At 53.9% G+C, this 22,155-nt stretch overlaps 1 protein-coding gene across 6 annotated transcripts in view; it reads right to left on the reverse strand.

The window, feature by feature from the left end:
- Nucleotides 1-849: 849 nt before the first annotated feature.
- XXYLT1 (xyloside xylosyltransferase 1) overlaps nucleotides 850-22,155 on the reverse strand; it is a 192,206-nt gene continuing 170,900 nt past the window's right edge. For 3 of the 6 annotated variants that reach the window (XM_032171937.2, XM_058426849.1, XM_058426850.1), the window contains one exon: nucleotides 850-4,315. In XM_032171937.2, coding sequence (XP_032027828.1) covers nucleotides 3,919-4,315 — 397 coding nt within the window. In that variant the 3' untranslated portion in view covers nucleotides 850-3,918. The remainder of the gene's footprint in view (nucleotides 4,316-22,155) is intronic. The other 3 variants (XR_009209421.1, XR_009209420.1, XR_009209419.1) reach the window with 3 other exon arrangements.

Here is a 22,155-nt window from a genome sequence, read left to right on the forward strand (position 1 = left end):
TGGAAATTTCTGTTCCCTACCAACCTCCAGATTTAGCCCAGCCCCTGGCCCTCCCATATTAAGATCAGCCAGGAAGTGTTAAAATTAGCAGAGGTTTGGCCTCTAGTCAAAGCAGGTGCCAAGACACAGCCACACTTACTACCTTAACCTACAAACTCCTGGTGTGCTCTAGGTTGGGGCTGTGAACCAACACATCATGCTTTGACTTGATGAAATGCTGTTGAAGGAGAGGCTGCAGTCTGTTTGGTTTGACACACATAGAGGAGCAAATCTCTTCAACAAGCCTGCGTGCTTTCCAAAGGCCATCATCATTTGTAGGGTGGACTTTGTGTATACACAAAAGATGACAGTATCTGAGAAATGAAAGCAGGGTCTGGAGCTGCTATTATTAGATCGCTTTTATTTGGAGAACTGGGGCATCCACAGGGAAGCTGAAGACCCAGAGCCGACTCAGCCCAGATTATGTATTCTTATGGGTGACATTGGCCATGGCCAGCCGGGAGCTCTAAGATGGCCAGGCTGACACTCACCTGGAACTGGGGAGAAGGGGTGTGGTTAAAAATGTACAGCATTTATTATCTTATTATAAAGGTAATTAATATTTGATGTGGAAAATACAGAAATATAGATGAAAACAAAAAGCACCTTAATCCTAGTACCCAGACATGTTATCTTTTCAGATTTTTGTTTTCCTCATATGTACAGGCATATTCTTGAGAGTGGGTTTCCATGAAGCAAGTTAAGCACAGCACAAGGAACTATGCTTGCATGACAGCGACTGTAACAGGACCCCAGTCAGAAGGCGGCACTCCAGGACTTGTCAAACACGGCAATGGTGAGGCATGTGATCTGTCGGCGGGCCGGGGTGTGATCTGTCGGCGGGCCGGGGTATGATCTGTTGGCGGGCTGGGGTGCCTGTGGGGTGATCTGTCGGCGGGCTGGGGTGCCTGTGCAGTGACAGTCTGCTGTGCACTGGGGGGTTGGAAGGTCGAGGCCACTGGTGACAGAGGGAAAGCTCCTGAGAGGTGAACTCAAAAGCAAATGAGGGATGTTGTTTGGCCTTTGCCCATTTTGACCAACCAGCTTATTGTTTTTTTCTTGCAACAACAAAATACACACATAGCTATAGACACATTTTAATTATGGAAATGATCGCAGGGAAAATACCTTTATTATTGTGAGTCTAAAATTCTTTAGCCTTTAACTCACTTTTTTCCCATTGAAATAATTTTTTTTAATGTGGTGTTTGAAACACCTGTTTTTAGAAGTTGAACTATAGCAGAATAGATGCTCTTTTTATACATATGTGTGTGTGTAGGTATTTATCTATACACACATATATGTGTGTACATTGATATACATACACATGTGATTTTAAAAATAGGATCATATTAAACATATGATCTTACATTTTGCATTCTTTATTTAATAGCACATTATAAGCATTTCCTGAGGCATTACATATTCTTCAAATAATGCCTAAAGTATTCTGTTGTATGGATGAAGCACACATTATTCATCTACTTCCCCATTCCACTTTTTTTTTTTTTTTTTAAACACAGAGTCTTGCCCGGTCACCCAGGCTGGAGTGTAGTGGTGTGATCTCAGCTCACTGCAGCCTCTGCCTCCTGGGTTCAAGTGATCCTCCCAGCTCAGCCTCCTGAATAGCTGGGCGTGCACCACCATGTCCAGCTAATTTTTGTATATTTGTAGAGACTGGGTCTTGCCATGTTGCCCAGGCTGGTCTTGAACTCCTGGGCTCAAGAGATCTGCCGGCCTCAGCCTCCGAAAGTGCTGGGATTACATGTGTGAGCCACCACACCTGGCCCCTCTTCCACATTTTAAGTTGCTTCCAATTTTCTTCTACTATAAAAAATGTGATAAACATATAGTATATGACTCTGTCCACATCGCTCACATTTTCTTACAATCAACTTTAGACATACTGACCTTCATGAAATTTTCATAAATATTATCAATAGCGTAATAAATCCCCCAATACAATGGCTGGTGCACAGCAGGCATTCAATAATTGTTACCTATAAATAGGAAACCAAGTAGGTGAGAGAACAGACCAATTTTGTCACAGCAGAGGGCTGGGAGAGAAATCTGCTCCACCTCTTCAGGGCAGGATGTAACTGGGCAGTCTGGGGTAAGAGGGATGAGAAGAAATGGGGATGCTTTTGCTCCCCGGTGCAGGTGGACCTGCCAGTACCTAGAATGCAATGATTCCTTGCTTTGAACCAAACATGCCAATACTACCCTCTCTGATGCCCTCTCAGATGTGCCTTCTCCTTGGTCCTTAGGATCTTCTGTAAGCACTCACCTTCATCACAGGAGGTGGGGAGTTCAATGGCATTGATTACACACTTGATTCAGAGCTTTCATGCAGCTGAAAACTGATCAGAGAACAAACATGAATCACCATGTTCTCAAAGATTATTTATTAGCTATCCTCACTTATGGGAAAAAGATAGAAAAACATAAATGAAATTGAAACAGCAAGATGAAAATTCCACAGCATTTCTCCAAGGACCTCAGCTAGACGATACAAATGCACCCCTGGGGCTTTCATGTCTGCAGCCTACATACAGGAGGCTCCATCAAAAGAAATGACGCTTTAATTTCTGCTGAGGTCTACGGTCTAATGTGGTATGATAAGGGGATTTTTTTTAAAGAAACTAGAATGCTTACTAGCCCACAAGTCACATCTCTTCTAAGCCCACATGGTCACACTTGGGAATTGCTGGGTTCCTTTTTGGTTTTGTTTTTTGTTTTTTTTGCTTTTTTTTTTTTTTTTTTTGAGATGGACGTCTCACTCTGTTGTCCAGGCTGGAGTGCAGTGGGGTGATCACAGCTCAGTGCAGTGAACTCCTGGACTCAAGCCACCCTCCCACTTCAGCCTCCCAAGTAGCTGGGACAACAAGCACAAGCCACCTGGCTAATTTTTAAAATGTTTTGTAGCGATGGGGGCCTCACTGTGTTTCCCAGGCTGATCTCAGCCTCTGAGCCTCAATTGATCGTCCCACCTCGGTCTCCCAAAGTGTTGGGATTACAGGCTTGACCACTGTGCCCGGCCTGGGCTCCTTTGGGAATGAGTCCTTCTGATCCAGACAGTTCTCCTGCATGTCCTTGTGGTGGCCAATCTCTGTTCTTTGATGACGAATTTGCTTTCTGAGTAGAGTGTGGTCACCTGGAGCTGGTTTGGTTGAATAAAGGACAATGGGGTTCTGGGATGTAGCTGGGAGATACAAGCTGTGAGTGCTCTAATAATGAGATAAGTTTTCTTATGCAGGCCCCAGTTGGTCCTGAAGTCCTTCCTCAAAGAGGCGATCCTGAAACCTACACCAAATGATGCGAGCGTCAGGAGAATGTGCGCACAGCCTCCCAGGGTGAGTATGCGATGGGCTGGCATTCGTTTGGACACTTAGATACTGGGCTGGTCATTAAAACCTTGGCTTACCTTACCCATTTGGGGCTCAATGGGTGCTAAAGCAGTTCTGTTTGTACTTTCTTGAAAAATGGAAGCCTGTCAATTTAAATTAAATTTATATTGGTCCAAAAAAGGCCGGATCTAAAGGATTTCCATTCCTCAGAGGCAGACAGCAACGGGGACCCTTTCTCCCCTTCCTTCTCTTCAAGTGCTTGCTTCCCAGCCTGCTGGAAGATGCCCATGCATGTCCTTCGTGTCGCCTGCTCCCTGGAGGAAGAAGGTCCCAAGCACCAGCAGTGCACAGGCCAGTCCTCGGCGGGTGGCCTCAGCACAGTGACCTGCCCGGCAGGAGGTCTCAGCACCTTAATCACAGGACGTCCCTGCGGTGTCTCTCTAGCGGGTCAGACACTGCCCCTGGGTCTGTCCCAAGGAGCCCTGTCCTTCCCCCAGATCTGGAGGCCCCGGGGGCAAGGCAGGGGGTGCACCTAGTCCTCCGGGATGGGAGTGTTGCAGTTCCCGTGGTAGATCTTGACGTGGCCCTCACACCGGAAATAGGCCTCGAAGACGTCACTGTAGCCATGGTCCCTCCACCAGGTGCACAGCTGCCGGTTCCAGGTACAGTCCAGCACGTGGAAGAGTTTGGGGTGCTCCATGCCGATCATGGTGAAGAAGTCCTGGTCCCCGAGGTGGCCGCGGAAGTGGTACTTGTCGGCCAGCTGCTGCACCTGCGCCGGCTCCAGCAGGCGGCTGTAGAGTGGGGACTGGCGCATGGCCTCCAGGTTCAGCAACATCACCCCGCTGTTGAATCCCGGCAGCCCCTCAGGGGGTGGGCCCCCAACCCTGGTCTGGGGGTTCTCATGGCGGAACTGCCAGAATGTGTGCCTGTGGAGAGAGAGGACAGAGTTAGTCCGGTGTGCAGGGGAACCAGCCTGCCGGCCTGCTGCCCTGGATCTTCACAGCCAGCCCGCATGCAAACACTGCAACATTGTGGGGTGCAGAATCCGCGTCACTATGCCAGCAAGTGACAGAGCTGGGACCTGAACCCAGGGCTGTGGACCCCAAGCCTCAGATTCTTTCTACCATCCTCTGCTACGTCCTCACCACAGCCAACATTGACATTGACTGAGGATGTACCAGGCGCCATACTAGATCGGCTTGCTTACTCCCCACACAACCCCAGGAGATGGGTGCTCTGAGATGATACATCGTTTCACAGCCAAGAAAACGGACGCACAGAGAGATCAAGGTATTTGCCCAAAGTCACACACCTAGTAAGCAGCAGACGCAGGGACTAAACCCAGACAATCTGGCTCCAAAGTCCACATTCTTAAGATAGCAGCGATCTAGGTAGAACTTTCCACCCCCTTGTCTTCATCTGTGATCTTGAAAGCGAGAAGGGAGAGAGAAGCAGGGGACACAATCCTGAACACACATCTAGTCAAGACGCAGGAGGCTGAACCCAGACTGGAACAGAACTGTTTTCTGCTTGAGAACAAGGCTCATTCATTGAGCCCCAAGCCTGCCACTTCAGAAGGCTGGGCAGGGGCTGGAGGCCTGCGACAGCCCAGGCCACACCATGGGTTAGGGTGAAAGAGAGCTGTAGAAGAGCCATGTAGGATGATGTCTACTTTAGAAGGAATGTCACTTCAAGTTCAATTTTTCTCTCAGCAGATTTAGAAACCAATCTAGTTTCACAGTTCAGGAAGCGTTAGCCTCTTCTAGGTCCTCTACACAAATGCTTCCATCTGGAGGGGAGAAGAAAGACCTAGACACCTCCCTGTGAGTGCCAGGGTCAAAGCACTGCACTGTCCTCCAGCCTCTCTAATAGCTAAGCCTTGTGTGTGCTGCCAGGGGTGTGCAGGCGGAGGGGAGAGGCGTCCAAGCCCACACCCACACAGAAGGGGCCACAGCAATCGTGCCTGTGACCTGGAGGAAGGAGGAACATCAGGAGGCCCACTGTGGCAGGGACAGGTGTGGGAGTGGGTCCTCACGGTGGGGAACGCATCATGGCAGAACCAACTCTGCCTCCCAGCCTGGAGATGCTGCCTCACCGGTCCCCACAGAGACTTCCCCACCCAATCCAAGGATAGGATCTGCGTGATGAAGCAGAAGGCATGGGGGAATAAAACCAGAGACCCTGCCCAGGTGGCCCTGAGGGGCCACTTCTCAGCACCAGCACATTGCTCCGCTTCTGGGAACAGAGGAACCTTCTTCAAGGTCTCACGTATCACAGAGAGTGCCGAGACTTTGATCCTGGCGAGGGGGAAGCATTCCCTCTGGACGTTCTTACAGGGGAATCCACAGGTTTACTGCTTGTGTTCTGCCGTGACTGGCCTGTGAGTGGAACCGAGCTCTGGTGCCTGCCTGGTGATAACAGCCTTGGCAAAAATAAGCTTCTCAAGCAAACTGAGATGCTGTCGTCTTGCCAGAAAAGTCTGCGGTGATGGGGTCACACAGGGTTGGGATGTAGTGTGGCAGCTGTGTGTTCACTTTACCCTATTTCTTCCCAGTGGTTCATTTCAGGACCAGGTTATAAAGCAGCTAAAATTCTACCAGGCAGACCAGGGCACCACGACATCATAGAGGAGGGACCCTCTGACTAGGGGCAGCAGGTGCTTTACCACCAAGGAGCTTGATTTACCCTTCAAGGGGTGGGAACGGAAGCGTTTACCAAGGTGGAGCAGAGACCCAAAGGGAGGGAGGGCACGAGAGGCAGGGAGGCAGGACCTGTGCCCGCCGAGGTCCTGGACCACCTCATGCTCCATGGAGCCCACGCATCCGTCTTTACTGTTCCCGTCTCCTCTTGCCCCCAGAGAACCCAGGAGGGAGAGGACTCACCCAGCTGGGGGTGTGGCCCGCGCAGCCTCTTGTGTCCACAGCACCTCACAGGGCACCAGCACAGCAGGACCACAGGAAATATCACAGGGCTGATGAGGAACAATGGAAAGGCAGGTGTGGGGTGGACCGTGCAGCTGTCGACACCAGGTGGAAGCAGGGGGCAGGACACTGAGGACACGATTGCTGCTGCTGCTGCACCTGCAGATTCACTGAGCCCTCAACCTCCCCGCCAGATCTACTGTGGGGTTGAGTGAGGAGCAGGAACCCGGAGAGGCTGCTCAGATGTCATTTTAAACAGCTTCTACTCCCTAGCAAGTGGGGAGCAAAGAGGCCGCCCACAGCCCCAGGTATCCGTATCCTTACCAACCTCAGCAGGAAGGCTCCCAAATCTTCTGTGTCTGCAGCAAGGAGGAGCAAACAGTGAGCTAGCACTGAGCTTGCTGGACTCAGGAGATGGGGGCTGGAGGCAGAGAGAAGAGGACAGAATATGCCTCCAGGAGAAGGCCACGGCACAAGTGGCTCTTTGGGGACAGTGCTCAGCACCACCACTCAATCAGGATGAAGAGGAATTTGATGACAGCCAGAAAGGACTGGTCTGGGCATCAGCCTGCGAAGGAAAGGAGGGACAGGAAATTGGGTGTGCAAGCTGCCCCGTGTGTGTGCTGGAGCAGAAACACAGCCTGAAAAGGAACCATGACTGTCCCCACCCAAAGCGATGTTCAGGGGGCCCTTGTTCAAGGCATCCCTACTATCCCCAAATGAACCCAGAAAGACAGAGCAGTCACCTAGGGGAATGGCGGGTTTCTCTGGCCTCTGTGTCCGCTGGTTCTCGTAGAGGAATCGCATCAGCCTCGGGGTAGAAGGAATGATCCGGGGTGTGGACAGTACTGGAGCTTGTGCGAGGAAGTTCTATCCCATGGCAAAATGGCCTAAACAGGCAGTACCGCCAATCCCCCAACGCAACAGCACAGCGTGGCTCACGAAGCCCTCTCACACTTCCCCTCAGCTCCCCCTCCCTGGCAGCCCAGGGACATTACTGCCTGCATTTTTGCAGAAAGGGAACAGAGGTCCTCAGTTTGTTGCAGGCAGGGCTTCTGATCTCCAAGGTCCCTTTGATCTGACTGCCTCGGATTCCACGGGCTAGGGTTCCAAGGAGATGCGCTTGGATTTCAATCTTATTTCTGAATTTGGGTAGCACAGGCCGAGGCCAGGGCACGAGGGACACGGCGATCGGGTGACGCAGGCACCGCTGGCATGTTAGGAACTTGGGGCTCAGACCTGAGGCCTCTACGAGGCAGGGCAGTGAATGTCCCAGACCCCTGCCCTTCTTCACAGGAGCCTGGAGCTGACAACGTGTATTCAGGGGCAGCACCCGTGGCACGTGCAGAGGCTGCAGGAAACCTTTGCATAAATGCAGGTATTTGGTTCTGAGTCCTGGAGCATCCAGAAGTTTCTCTGACCCCCCATGCCCACAACCCAGCCACTTTGCTCTAACTATCTGGATTGGTCTAATTGTCTAACTGTCCAGCCTGTGGAAAGTATTGTTCTTGACTTCCATGGTCACCTGGAGACCCACGGCAGAGGGGATAAGCCTTTTTTGCCCCTTTAGAAGTAATTTCAACTGGAAAACAAGCCCCCATGCAGACAGTCTCTGGTAAATATTGGGTCTTTTCAGAAGTCAAGGAGGCAAAAATTGAAAACCTTTAAGAACATTCTTCCAGTCATAAATGTATTTTCTAAATTTTTAACATTGAATATAACTTAATCATAAAAAAGACTATTAAAAGCTAGTTAACTAGTTTTCATGAAGAAAACCCATCTTTATGGAAAAGGGCATCTGAAGTCATTTGGAAAAGCACAGTTACTTCCTCGCTTCAAGTCTTTCCCTGATGATCACAACCAAGGCCGCTCTGCTAAGGGCTCTGGAGAGAGCCGGGCTGGAGAATCGAAGCCTTGCCCTCCCCAGTAAAGGGCACACGTGGCCATCAGCCCTCCCGCCGCCTCCTCCCACCACTCCAAACCACAGGCCCCTTTGCCCCCGACTCTTTGTGATTTTTTTTCTCCTGCCCCTTTCTCGGCTCCTCAGGTCGAGTTCACCACCTCCAAGAGGGTTCAGGAAGTGAGGATGGGAAAATGCTGAGCCCGGGCTGTCTGCACAAGACTCTGCAGGAAGGTTCTAGAGGCCTGTGCTGACTCAGGCTAAGTTCGGGCTGTAGGCTGTCAGAAAAAGAAGGCTCCATTTGAGGTCTGAGATTCAGCACGTGGTCTTGCAAGGCTACCTCTGGGGCGTCCTGCAGCCTTGAGAGCAGTCACTGAAGGGCCAGCATCTGGGCCTCCTCCCGGAGGAAGCACCCAGCCCGGAGGCTGTGCAGTTAGCGAGACCCGGAACCGGGACGCGTGATTTCCCTCATACCCAAGCATGTGCGCCAGGCCCAACGGGCTCTTGTTTGACGTGGAAGGGACCTTGTTTTCCAGTCATCCAAGATGAGAGGCCGGGAGGGAAAAGCAACGCTCAGCAGCTGCCCAGCACTTCATCCATGCCAGCCAGGTCCTCTGGGTTCATCCAGGGACATTTCAAGTCCGCACAGGCCCAGAGGCTCTCCGGACACCCTGCGCCCTGGCCGGGTGATGCTGGCTAATTTCAGACCAATGACCCTGCACCTTGGGCCTACCTGGAGCTGAGGTTGAAGTTGTGGGGCAGGCTCGAGCTCTGCGGTCCTTTAGGGGAACCACTGCCCTGTGGTTTCAAACTGGAGAAGACATGGACATCCTGGAGTTGCAAGGCCACCACAGAGCTCTAAGTACCCGTGTCCCTAGAGCAGTCCTTACTGCCAGCTCACAACTGACCCTTATTAGGATCTCCTGATAACAAGGCCTAAAGCAGGCTGAGGTCTCCAGCTCTACTGGACAGAGAAGGTAAGAAGTGTTCCCAGGCCGGGCGCGGTGGCTCACGCCTGTAATCCCAGCACTCTGGGAGGCCGAGATGGGCGGATCACCTGAGGTCAGGAGTTCGAGACCAGCCTGGCCAACATGACAAAACCCCGTCTCTACTAAAAATACAAAAATTAGCTGGGCATGGTGGCGCACGCCTGTAATCCCAGCTACTCGGGAGGCTGAGGCAGGAGAATCGTTTGAACCCGGGAGGCAGAGGTTGCAGTGAGCTAAGATTATGCCACTGCACTCCAGCCTGGGCAACAAGAACGAAACTCCATCTCAAAAAAAAAAAAAAAAAAAGAAGTGTTCCCAACGTCACACAGGCCATTCGCAGTAGGACTAAGAGGCTCCTCATAGAGCCACGGTCTACCAGAGCCTGAAGACTGAAGGGCTCCTGGTTCATGTACCCATTGTGCAGATGAGGAAGCTGAGGCTCAAAAACTGGCCTGCCCAGGGTCACGCTGCTGAAAGGGCAACTCCACATTTCCAGGAAAATCATTTATGCTTTTCCACAAATGCCTCTGCCCAGAAAAGGGAACTGCTGCCTCCCACCTGCCCAAAACAAGCCCGATGGTGAGGCGAGGCAGCACCGCTCAGACAAAGCCAGCCTGCCAGGAGGCACAGAGGCTGTGCTTTCCCCTCCGGCAGGGCCCACCTCCTCCAAGCTCACCACACTAGCACTTGGAGGAGAGCTGGGTGCCCGAATGGCTGGCAGGACTTGCCTGGGGCAATAGGAAGGACATTAAGCAGGTGGCAGGCATGTGCTCGCCCTTGTCTGTGGGACCTCCTAAGACACATGTGCTTGTTTTCAAACCCCAGCCCTCTTTGAAGGCCAGCAACTGAGTTTCCAAACCACAACATCCCCAGAACTTGGAAAGGGCAAGCAGGGCGCGAGGCGGGGCTGCTGCTTCACAGTCTGAGCAGGCACTGGGGTCGGTCCTCAGTGCTGAAACCAGGCTGCCTGGCAGGAGAGGAGAGGACTGCTGGGGTACCAAGACCCACAGAGACCCTGGGGGTCTGGCAGCTGGCTCTGTCTGGGCTGGGAGGGAGGGTCTGTTCCAGGCGCTCCCCTCGCTCCTGGTGGCTTGCTGGCGGTCTGGGATCCTGGGAGAGGCATCACCCCACTCTCTGCCTTCATATTCACATGGCGTTCTCCCTGCGTGCACGTGCCTCTATGTCCACATTGCCCCTTTCTATCAAGACGCCAGCCATAAGGATTGGGGACTCCCCTACCCCAGCAGAACCTCATCTCAACTCTTTACATCTGCAACAACCCCATTCCCACAAAAGGTGACACTCAGAAGTACTGGGGGCTAGGACTTCTGCAGAGGAATTCTGGGGGACACACTTTAACCCACAGCACTCTCCAGCAATGAAGATGGAGAGAAACACCACAGCTCACTGGTACCTTGTTCTCACCATCCAGGGACTCAGAGGACACCTGTGGGGCCCCGAACTGCCCTCAGCAAACCCCCAGCCTCTGCTGCTCTCAGTGGGTGGAGACAGAATGACCCACAGTGGGCGGGGCAGCCTCTGTCCAGGAAGAGGCAGGTGTCAGTGGCTGGGGAAGGGCAAAGCAGAGGGATGAGAGATGATGCGGGGGGCGGCACGGGGACCCCAGCAGAAAGATGTCCAAAAGCTCCCCCTTGCAAAATCTGCTCTTACTGAGACATGCAGGGACACCCGAGAACACACTGAGCTGAGAGAAGAAAGCAATCAGTGGTCACCCACATGTTGAGAGGAGCACCTACTGGACCCCACAGGTGGGGAAGCAAGTAGAACCTCCCTGCCCTCCAGAAACGGGGCTAAGGGGAAGAGAAGATCCTCCACGTGAATTTGCCGACGGGGCCAGTCACAAGGTGAAGAGGGAGCGCTGCAATAACATGAACGGGACGAGGAAGCACCCCTCACGGAGCTGGGACGGGACTCCGCGCAGATCAGTGCACTGACCGTGCCCAGCAGTGTGCCCTGAGGAGCAGCCCTGACCAGGGCTGATGCTGCAAACGCTCCTCCCTGCCCAGACTTAGGGTGTGACGGCTCCTCAGCGATCAGCCCTCGTCCACCCAGCCAGCCTCCTGGAGTCTGGAATGATAAAGGTGAGCCACAGTGTTGGTCTCGTTCCCAAAGCTGTACCAGCTATGACCAGCCCATCTCTGTGGGGCCCTGTAAAGCTTGGCCTGAGGCTGAACATCGTAGGGGGTGAACAGCCCTGATGGCGAGGCCTCTAACCTGGTGCAGGGCAGCCCTTCAGCCACCTGCAGGCCTCCGTTTCTCCGGAGCCCTGCAGAAGGGCAGCTGGTGGGCCTGAGGCCTCCACATGGCACAGCACCACCAGGACCCTGAGGTTGCTGCCCCGTACCCTCAGGATGTGCCATGCCCTTCTCAAAGGCTTCTCCTGGCCCTCCGCTCCCCGTGCCCAGCCTGCCTGGGCGTCTCAGTCATGTGGCCTTCCCCCAACACCTGCAGCCCTGGAGCTGTAAAAACAGATGGGCGGGGACTGGGACCCTCACTCAATCACCTACAGCCCAGGAGCCTCCGCCCTGGGAGGGGCAAGGGGCAGATGAGAGGGAAGAGGCAATGGAGGGGCTTTAAGCCTGGAGCCCTACTCAGAGGGTGGAGCCAAGAACAGCCATGGCAGAGCTGGGAGGAGTGGGTGTGGGGAGGAGGAAAAGAGAATTCCATGTTGAATCCCGAACAGGTGCCCAGCAGGTGGCTGGAGGTACCGGCCGTAAGCAGAGAGCACCAAGCAGGTGGTACAGAATCCTGGAGAGTTCTGACGTTTAGGGGGTGGAAGAATAGGAGCCAGGAAGATGCAGGGCATAGGAGGACCCCGGCCACCTGTCCCCACGCTGACTAGCCGAGAGGCCGGTAGCGACTCAGGCCATGGGGGCCTTTTCTGCCATGGGAGCTCCTGCAGAGCCACTGAGCCGCACGGGCCTTCCAGCAAGTTCTGCAGGCCCACTGTGCCTCCTCCAGCCTCTTGTGCCCTAGGCCTCTGGGCCCAAGATGTGTCCCACCAAGTTCCCTCCAGCCTACCTCTCCCTCTTCCTCATCCCCATCCAAGCTGCGCCTTCCCCCCAGTGATGCCCTCCAAGCCTCCTCCTGATATCAACAGCCTGTCCTCTGCCTCTCACTCAAACACTTGGATCTGGACAGAATGACACTCAGTATCTCAGTGCCCCTCCACAAAGTAGAGACGCATTCTGCTGCCACTCTCCCCGGTCCCCAGGGCTGCACACGGCCCCCCACACTTCCAGAGCTGTCCTCCCCACCTCCCATAGCAGCCCTGCGCCATCTGGCTGGTGCCTCCTTGCTCGCCACCTGGGATCCCCTTCCTCTCTGCTCCATCCCTAGGGACACCCTCGAGAATCCCAAATGCTGATGGCCCTTCCCCTCACCTTGACCACAGTGTCCTCAAACCCCACCTAAGCTACCCACTCGGCTCTCCATGAACCTTGCCGCCAGAGGCACTCTGCTCCAGTGATGGGAACTGAGATCCCCTCTCTGGTGGCCACGTCCTGACCTACCCTGCACAGAACCTGCTCATCAGAACCTTGGGAAGCTCTGACCCCTGCCCCCAGATTGGCAGCCTCAACTTGCATCTCCTGGCCCCTTACCCAGTGTCATCTGCCCCCATTACCTCACTGCACGTGAGAATACAGCAGCGTGGAAAGCTGTAGAGGACAAGAACTTGGAAGTGCCACAAGAGGTGACAGTGACCTTGGAGAAGGAGAGGGATGGAGACCGGGAAGCCGGACCCTTGGCCCTGGGGAGTGTGTGAACAGTAGAGAACAGATGCCAGGGAGCCAGATGGCACCTAGAGGCGGAGAAGGGACAGAGGGGAGGATATTTTACAAAGAGGGAGAGCTGAGTATTCTGTATGCGAAGGGAAAGGAATGCATACGTGAGAGACAGACTGAAGAGAAATACAGGGGAGATGGCAGGGTGGCTTCTTTGAGGAATGAGAATCACGATAATGGCTGATATTTAGTGAGAACTTACTATGTGCCACGCCCTGTTGTAAGTTCTTAAATGTATTCAGTATAATGTTTGTAATAAGCAAACAAGGTAAGTACTACGATTTCCACGTTCTAGATGAGGAAGCTGAGGCAGAGAGCTCTAAAACGCTTGCCCAAGGTCAGGAAGGGGAGAACTGCCAGGCAGAAGAGCTGTCTGGGAAGAGAGAACCCCGGGATGCAGCTGGGAACAGAGAGGGACAGAAGTGAGGGCAGCAGCAGTTCTGAGAGGTCAGGAAAGGAAAACATGAAGTCATCTATGGAGGAGGAGGGGCTGGGCGGGAGAAGGGTTTGAGAAAGAATTTGTTTACAAGGGGCTCTGCATAACACAATCGGGAATGAATAACAGGCAAATAAAGGGTGAGGGTGTGGGCAGAGTCAAGTGACTCTGGGACTGATAAGGGGATGTGTCCCGCTCATCTTTATGTCTTGAGGGCCTGGCGTGGGCATTTGATTCACAGAAGGGCCCTCAGAACTGTTAGTTTCAAATGGATGGATTAATGAAGGGAGGCATAAGAGATTTTAAAGCTAGATGGCAGGAATTTAGGAGGAGAATGTTGGATGAAGGCAGTGGCGGGAGGAGAACATGCTTTGGGCCCAGTTCACTAGAGGGAAGTGAAGACTGAGAAGGTGAGGCAGAAAAGTTGGCTCCCCAAGCCCAGGAATCCACATCTGTGACGAGGTACTCAGTGTGACAAAGACTAGGCATGAAGGGGCCCAGATGGTGACCTGACCCGGGGATGCCCACAGCCCTCTGGACAACGCCCTCCTAGCGCTGGCCCTGGAAGGCACCCAGCCTCCAGTACTGGGGCTTGTAGGGGGAGCAGCTGTTCAAGCCCCAGTACTTGTCACAGGGAGCAGTTCAATTCTGGTGGGAGCCCCAGGACCCAACAGGAAACCACAGAGCCAGCAGCCAAAGCTGGTGAGGACCCACATGCACCCGGCCCAGCTCAGCTCCACAACCCTCCTCTTTCCCTGAATTTAAGGAGTGCGGGTGGGGTGTATGGGGGACGGTTTGTCAGAGTGAAGACAAAGCCACAGAGGGTCACCTTCAGAATTGGCTCACTGTCCCCGACAGCCTCATGGTGCTGAAGGTCACAGGAAAGAGTGCCAGGACACATGGCGGGGTATTTTCCGGGACAGCGAGCAGAGTGCAGGCATGTGTGGGAAAGGCGGTAGAGAGGGTATGTGTGGAATCTAACCTTGTGTCCCCAGTAGAACTCCATCAATCCGCACCAGCGCCCTTCACCCTCATGGAAGGGGGTGTTCCAACCCAGAAGCCAGAAGTGGCGGAGACTCCGTGGACGTGGCTCACCCAGGCACGAAGGTGCTGGGCAGTATGACCCCCGGCTGCAAACTGTTACTTCTCAAGATCAGAAACAGTGGAGCGCCCTCCCCTTCCATCTAAGGGGACCCCCACCTTTGGCTGTCCCTGCTCGCCGTCCTACACATCTGTGGCATGGATCTTGGCCAAGGCAAACATAGTAATTGGCGCAGTGACAGTGTGATCGGCCAGGCCCCGCCTGCAGGAGCCTGTCATGCTGGGGTGGGCAGCCCTTCTCAGATGTCACTGTGCCTGGGCTCACCTGGGAGCTGCATTTCTGACACGCTCCCAGGGATCGCTAACGCTGCTGGTCCAAGGATCACACTTAAAAAAAAAAAGGCGTTTTTATGATTTTTATAAAGAGATGAAAGCCACTGAGTTATTTTATCCTGAAAATGGCCATACAATAGGTGGCATAGCAATTGGCAAAGTAAAGTATACACGGGTTCTAAGGCTAATACTTGTCCCATCTTCTCCCTCTGTCACAGCGCTGAGCAGGGCCCAGGGACAGGCTTCCTGGAAGCAGCACAATAATGCTTACAGGTGCCAGGAGGGAGGCCCAGCTCTGCCACCTTCCATCGGGCTGGGGTGGAGGGAAGGCCGGGAGGCAGCAATATATCAATCAGATTTCCACTGCCTTGAAAAAAAAAATGTACCAGTGCACGTATGGGTTAAGAATATAGGTTCTGGGGGCAGACAGTCCCAGTCTGGGGCTTAAATCCTGGTTCTCTGCATCTACCCTGGAGAAGGCACTCAAACTCTCTGTGCTGCAGGCTTCCAAATATAAATAGGGCTGCCGAGAAAATGTTATGAGATAATGCAAGTAAAATGCTCAATACATTCAGATGAGATAAGCAAAGCCACAATGTCAAGTTCGGCGAGCAGCAGTGCAGATTCTCAATGCCAAACACACCAGCTTCCCGTCGTCTGCAGCGGCCAGTGGGCCCTGCACCTGGTCTACCTGGCTCTGCACCCACCAGCAGGGTGGCCCTGGGCAAATCACCTCCCCTCCTGGGCGCTTGGTTCCTATATCTATTAAATGGACGAATTAGCCGGAGGATTACTGTCAGTCCTGAAAGCCTACAGTTCTAGGCCAGGACTAGAAGCTTCCGGGGGGGCAATCACTGAACTCCAACGATTGATCTCTCTTTAACTGCGTCACAAGTGCGTGAATACAACATGGATTTGCTGCTGTTGTTACTTGCTTTTGTTTCAAAAACTCACTTCTATGTATTGACAAAGCCTCACGGTGGATCCAGTGTGGGGCATCTGGGTGGTTTCCAATCATGGGACCTCAGCAGTATGCTGTGTGTCAAGGATGGCGGGCGCGTAAGGCAACCACTATACTTATTTGCTTTTGCAGAGTCCTTAGGTTTGTCCTATTTGGGTGTCTGCAGATTCAGTTTTCAGGAAATAGGGGTGATGAGTCTCAGGTGTTTGCCTCCCCGTCGGCCCTCCTCCCTGGTGGTCTTCCTGGAGGGCTGCTGACACCTGCCCCTCTTCTCTCTCCCTCTGGCGCTACTGTCTGAGCAGTTGCACAGGAGCAGGAAGGAGGAATAGGCAGGGCCAGAAAAGTTCCCTGTGTCCCTGGGACTTCCTTCCCTCAGGCATTTCGGCATAAACACATAGAACCTTGTGGGAGTCCAGCAGGAAGAAAAAGTGAGGAACCCTGAAGAAGGATCTCTGAGCTGGGCACGGTGGCTCACGCCTGTAATCCCAGCACTTTGGGAGGCTGAGGCAGGTGGATCACCCGAGGTCAGGAGTTTGAAGCCATCCTGGCCAGCGTGGCGAAACCCCATCTCAACTCCACAAAAATTAGCCGGGTGTGGTGGTGCGTGCCTGTAATCCCAGCTACTCGGGAGGCTGAGGCATGACAATCACCTGAACCCCGGGGGGTGGAGGTTGCAGTGAGCCGAGATCACTGGGTAACAGAGTGAAACTCCGTCTCAGAAAAAAAGGACCTCCCCCAAACCTGCCCTCAGCCATAGGGCACCCCCCCTGCCAAGAGCAACAGTGAGGTGCCAGGTCACAGGTGGCACAGACGTGGCCTCAGCCAGGAAGCCCTGCTCGCCCTGTGAGATAAAGTTGCAAACTTAAGCCATGTCTGCACGTTTCTGCTTGCCAGCCGAATTCCACAAAGCCCTGACTGTGACAACGTTCAGCCCTCCGGAGGGTTAAGTGAAGACAAAACGGGATACAGTGCCCGGCCCCCAGCGTCTCTTCCTGAGTCACTATATTCCTTAAAAGATCCGTGAGCCTAGTCCTTGCCTCTTCCTACGCATAAGCTCGCGTCTGAAGGGGTTAGTGGTGTCGCGTCTGGAGTCTCTAACCAGATGCACTCTTGCACGTAAGCTTTGATGGCCCCCTGCGTGTACCGAGCCTGTCCACCTGTGTGTAAACGGTGAGCTGAAACAGTCTCGGGGCAGCCTGACAGAACCTCTCGAAAGACTTCTCCCAGGCTGGAGTCCTCAGGAAACTTCTGAATAAAACGAACTTTAATTCTTTAAAAGCTTGATTTTTTCCTTTGGTCAACACCCTCCCTGCTGAGATGATCCCTGGGGCCTCTCCTCAGGCTTTCCCCACACCAGAGGTCCTTCTCCTCCTCCTCAGAAGTCAGGATCATCCCTACATCCAGGCAGGCAATAAATATTTGTTCAAGCCTGTTACAGACAAGCACCATGCCCAGAAAGAGGAGGAGGGAGAGGAGAACACCTTTCCCCATTCACAGCAATCACCACCCAGCTGTATGTACATTATCTCAATTCCTCACAACTACCTGCGGTCTGTATTATTTCCATTTTGCAGACGAGGAAATGGAGGCCCAGAGAGTTACTGCGCCTGGCTGGGCACAGTGGCTCACACTGGTAATCCCAGCACTTTGGGAGGCCGAGGAGAGCAGATCACTTGCAGTCAGGAGTTTGAGACCAGCCTGGCCAACACGGCAAAACTCCATCTCTACTAAAAATACAAAAATCATCCAGCTGCGGTGGCACGCACCTGTAGTCCCAGCTCCTCAAGGTGCTGAGGCAGGAGAATGGTCTGAACCCAGGAGGTAGAGGTTGCAGCGAGCCGAGATTGCACCACGGCACTCCAGCCTGGGTGACAGTGAGTGAAAATCGGTCTCAAAAAAAAAAAGTGATGTGCTCATGGTCACACATTCTGCCTTTTGCCCCATTAACTCAGAGCCTATGGGGAGAAGGAGCTCATCTCCTGTGCTCTCACCAAGTTCAGAGCTGGAGTGAGAAATAACATCAGAGTAAGGATTCCTAGAGGGTTTGCTTCTCTGGGAAGGTCCGGCTGGTAAAGCAGAAAAGCAGAAAACAGGCCATGAGGTCTGAATTGCATCAGGCCAGTTCCAACCACACAGCAGGCTGCAGGTGAGGATGGGAAGATGGGGGCATCAGCTAGCGTGCTCCCTGCCCCACGGGCACTTAGAGACAGGAAGCCCGATTCGAGTCAGGGCCCTGGCCCTAGACCCAAAATCTTATCGCTGAAAAAAACCTATCGAGATCACCCAGGAAAACGGAGCATGGAAGCCACCTGGGCAAGGCCGCCCAGCTAGGACATAAAGCCCACCCTTGCTAGGGCACCGCAAGACCACCTGCAGCCTTTCCCGCCAGCGAGATGGCGGCCTCAGGGTAATGTATTTCATGCAACCCAGATTTTGAGCAAAGTAAACCGTACTCTTTTCAGAGGTCCAATTCTTTCCCTAAAATACTTAGGTCAGCCCTTGCAGCCTGCTGTTCTTCACTTGCTGTATTTTAGTGAGTTTAACCACCCAAGGGTGTTCTCGGCAAAACTCCCACCACTACACACGATCACAGGACTCCATCGGCCCCGGAAACCCATCCCCAGGGATTCATTCATTCAATCAGGCGTCAGGGTCTGGGATGTGAAGAGCACAGTGAATCACACAGAGACCCTCAGCCTGGAGAGCCCACTCTGATGGCAGGACCATTCTCCATGCTGGGGACAGTACACCTTGGCTCTTGGGAGGGGAGCTTCTCTAATGGTGCCCAAGACAGCAGCTCCTGCCAGTTGCAGAAGCTGAGGGTAGGAAAGAGAGGCCAGCAAGGCAGCCACTCCCAGACCCTCGAAATGCCGAAAACCTCCAGGGTGTGTGGTTCATCTGAGCGGCCGGAGTCTTCACGTGGACATAACCTTCTCCCAAGCAAAGGGCGACCCCCATGGGAGCTACGGCGCTCTAAATTCTCTCCTTGCACGAGGTCAAGTAGGAAAAGAAACGATTGCCATGTGAAAGTTCAAGTTGGGGACAAAAGGGGCTGAGAGAGGTCCCTGGAGAACAGTTCGGAGGAGCGTGGGCTTTGGAGAGAGAATATCTGGATTTGCCCTTTGGCTCAACACCCCTTCTGACCGCTCCACACCTCTTGGGAATGGTGACTTGGTACCAGTGTCATAGTCCTGGTCCCCACCCCTGGCCCTGCTGCTCTGGCTCCAAGCTGGTTCAGAAAATATACAACTCACCCAAGGTGTCCAGGTCTGGCATCTCTGCCACTCTCCCATCCCTGGTTCCCTAGAATGGAGCCTCCATCCCCATGTCTGAGCATGCCAGCACATTTCACCGAGACTGCAGTGGGATGGGGGAGTCCACCCAGTTCTACTCGAGAAGCACAGCGGTGCAGTCAGAGAGAAAGGAGCAGGAGCTTAGCTCCTGTGCTCCCTCACAGCTCAAGCCCAGTCATCCTGTGGGCCGTGGTGGGCAGTCGTGAGCCACAACCGTGTCTGGTGACAATCCTAGTAGAGTTCAGGACTGATGCGGCGAGACCACTCCATTCCACCAGGGGCTGGCCCAGAGTTTGGTTCAAAACCGTCAGGTCGCTACTAGCCTCACTGTCCTTCGACTGTGGTGATAGCACCACTGCTCTAAGCACTCACCTCATGCCCAACACAGGAAAGAGGTACCTCAAAAGCTTGCTGGGCTAGCCTCCTCCCCGACCCCAAGGCTAGCCCCTAAGGCAGCTGCCCCCACTCACCTCTGTCCTCTGTGCTGTCAGGCCTTGTGGAGGCCAGCACTCACTATGACTCGGTGGTACCCGGGCTGCAGAAGACCCAAACTTGACTTTTCAAGCCTCTTCTCTTTCAAGGACTGCCTGGGGCCTGTGCACAGGGGCAGCTGCATTAAAGGCCATTTGTACAGACAGAGCACACCTGGGCAAAACAGACCTGGTTTCCAGCACCCCCAAACATCCAGCTTGCCCCCAGCCTGCCACACAGCTGGCCACACTGTGTGCCTCAAAGCCTTACAGCTCAGCACTCTACAGCACTGTCTTTGCTTTTAAATTTTTCTTTTTTTTCTTTTAAGGGAAGAAAATCCACAAAACAATCTGTCCTTCTGACAGGCCGGCTCAGATTCCTATCGTGCGAGGTTGGATCAAGGAGCATCAATACGATGGCTTTATCAGAACTGTCTGCTTCAGAAAATAAACAACTTATCAAAGGTGGCCAGGTCTGGCGTCTCAGCCGCTCCCCCACCCCTGCTTCCCTGGAACAGAGGCTGTTCCCCGCCTCCATGCATGTGAATGCATTTCAGCAGAGACCACAGACCTGCAGGGGAGGAGTCTATCCAGTTGTATTCAACAAGCACAGTGGTTAGGGGCAGGGGCTGTGGGGTCAGAGGCCTGACTACGAACCAGGGCCAGTTTAGCATGGGTCCCGTGAGGAAGGCCAGGGAAGCTGACCTTGCTGCTGAAGGGAACAAAAGGTTCGAAGCAAGGTATGAGGAAGGTCGCTCTGGCTGGGTGGGCACTGGCATGGAGGAGGAAGGGCTGGAAGCAGCAAGACCAGGCAGGAGGATGCTTTGGTGATGGGGGGAGGGTGGCAGTGCCAAGGATGGAGACAAGCGAAGGGTTTAGGAGATATTTAGCAGGTGCATGACTAGCTCTGAGAACGGATGCATGCAGGTGATGAAGGGGGACAAAGAGCTCCGGGTCCTGGCTTCTGTCTTGAGCATTCTGGCTATGGGGTCAGTGGCAGTGGCTGTTCTAATCATGTGACTTGCATGATGACACTGGCCAGGCCCCTCCCCGATACCTCCCACCTGTACCACAAGGAGGGAGAGTGGCCTCCTAGGCCTTCCTGGCTCCATGCTGCCTTGGTGGCAGCACTGTGGTCACCTCCTCCTGCCTCGGTGCACCTTCTCCAAACTCAGGGCAGGCTGCGGGGAGCAGTAAGGGGGCTGGGAGGCACTGGCTGTGTGGCCCGTTGACACTGCCGTCTCTCCAGGTGGCCTGCAGCAAACCCGCCTTTCCCACTCCTCTGGACACAGCCAGCCTCGCCCTTGCCAGGCTGCGTGTGGCCCTGGAGCTCTTCTTCCGCCCTCTTCCCGTTTGTGCCGACTCTCCAGGGAGACATTTTTCCCCTTTAAACTGGAAATGTGCTCCCTGGCTCCTCCTCAGATCCCTTGTGCTTGAGTTGCTTCTCCAGGCCTTCCAGATAATTCTCCTGAATCTCTGCTGTGCCTGGGGTGCTCCCTGTGAAAGCAGAAAAGCATCTGAGCTACCCTCCCTGTCTCTCTCCACTGTGCACTCTATTCAGGTATCAACACAGGTATTCCTGGGGCTGCCTGGAGCTGGTAGAGCATGGAGACAAGGCACTCAGGCTCCCTGCATGCAGGACCTGCAACCTCTCAGCTCTCTCCGGACAGGACACTGGGGCCTGGGCTTACCCAGAACAGCCAACTGGGATTTGAATGAACATAAAGAGGGGAATTTTTAAAAACCAAATCAAAGTGGGCATTAAAATTAGATGCTACTTCAAGCTACTACCTGGGGAAAGTAATTAGACTCCTCCAAAAATAACAGCAGTTCTGCTGCCACTCCTGGAGCCTTTCTTCTGGAATTATCTGGCCGTCCTCCCGCTGCCCTTCTCCCCATGGCTGTCCAGGCTGCAGAACTGCCCACTGGGGAAAAAGTGCCCTGACTCCAAGCACATCCAAACTAATGAGGAGCCTCTCTTCCCCCAGCCCACACCTGTGGAGGCCCCATACCCTCAAGGCCTGGTGCAGTCAAGGGAGAGTGTGAGCTGCTCCCCTCGGGGACAGTGGCGGCTCCTCCTCCTCCTCCTCTTCCTCCTCCCTGTGTGGAATTTGGTGGGCTGGCTTGCTGGGGAGGCCATGAAACATGAAATTTACAGCACTGGCCTCTCCTGTTCCTAGGTCTCAGACTGAGGGAAAAGCATAAAGAAACGCTGGCTGTGGACACACCTTGGAAGGGGGCAAAGGAGAAAGGCAAGCAAGCACCCGACACAGCCCAGCGAGGCCCCACGGAGGCCCCACGCCCCACTGCCTGTCTGTACTCTGCTGAAACCCACATCCATGCCCCCAGGCCAGCTGGCATCTTCTACGCTTCCCTGCTTTCTCGGGGCCTCCTCCCTCACGCCCTCAGTGTCACCTCGCCCTTTGCCCAAGACCAACAGACACCTGCCCACATGCATGCAGGCCCAGAGTGGCCCGACCAGGCTCCCTCGCCCCTTGTTCTGTCCAGACACAAAGCTGACATGGGAGTCCAGTTGGCAGACTCATCCTCACACCCTGTACAAAGCTGGACACCCAGGGAGATCTCCGGAAGCCAAGATCTAAGCGCTTCGATCCC

The sequence above is a fragment of the Hylobates moloch genome, unplaced genomic scaffold, assembly GCF_009828535.3.
Source record: "Hylobates moloch isolate HMO894 unplaced genomic scaffold, HMol_V3 SCAFFOLD_13, whole genome shotgun sequence".
Taxonomy (NCBI): Eukaryota; Metazoa; Chordata; class Mammalia; order Primates; family Hylobatidae; genus Hylobates; species Hylobates moloch.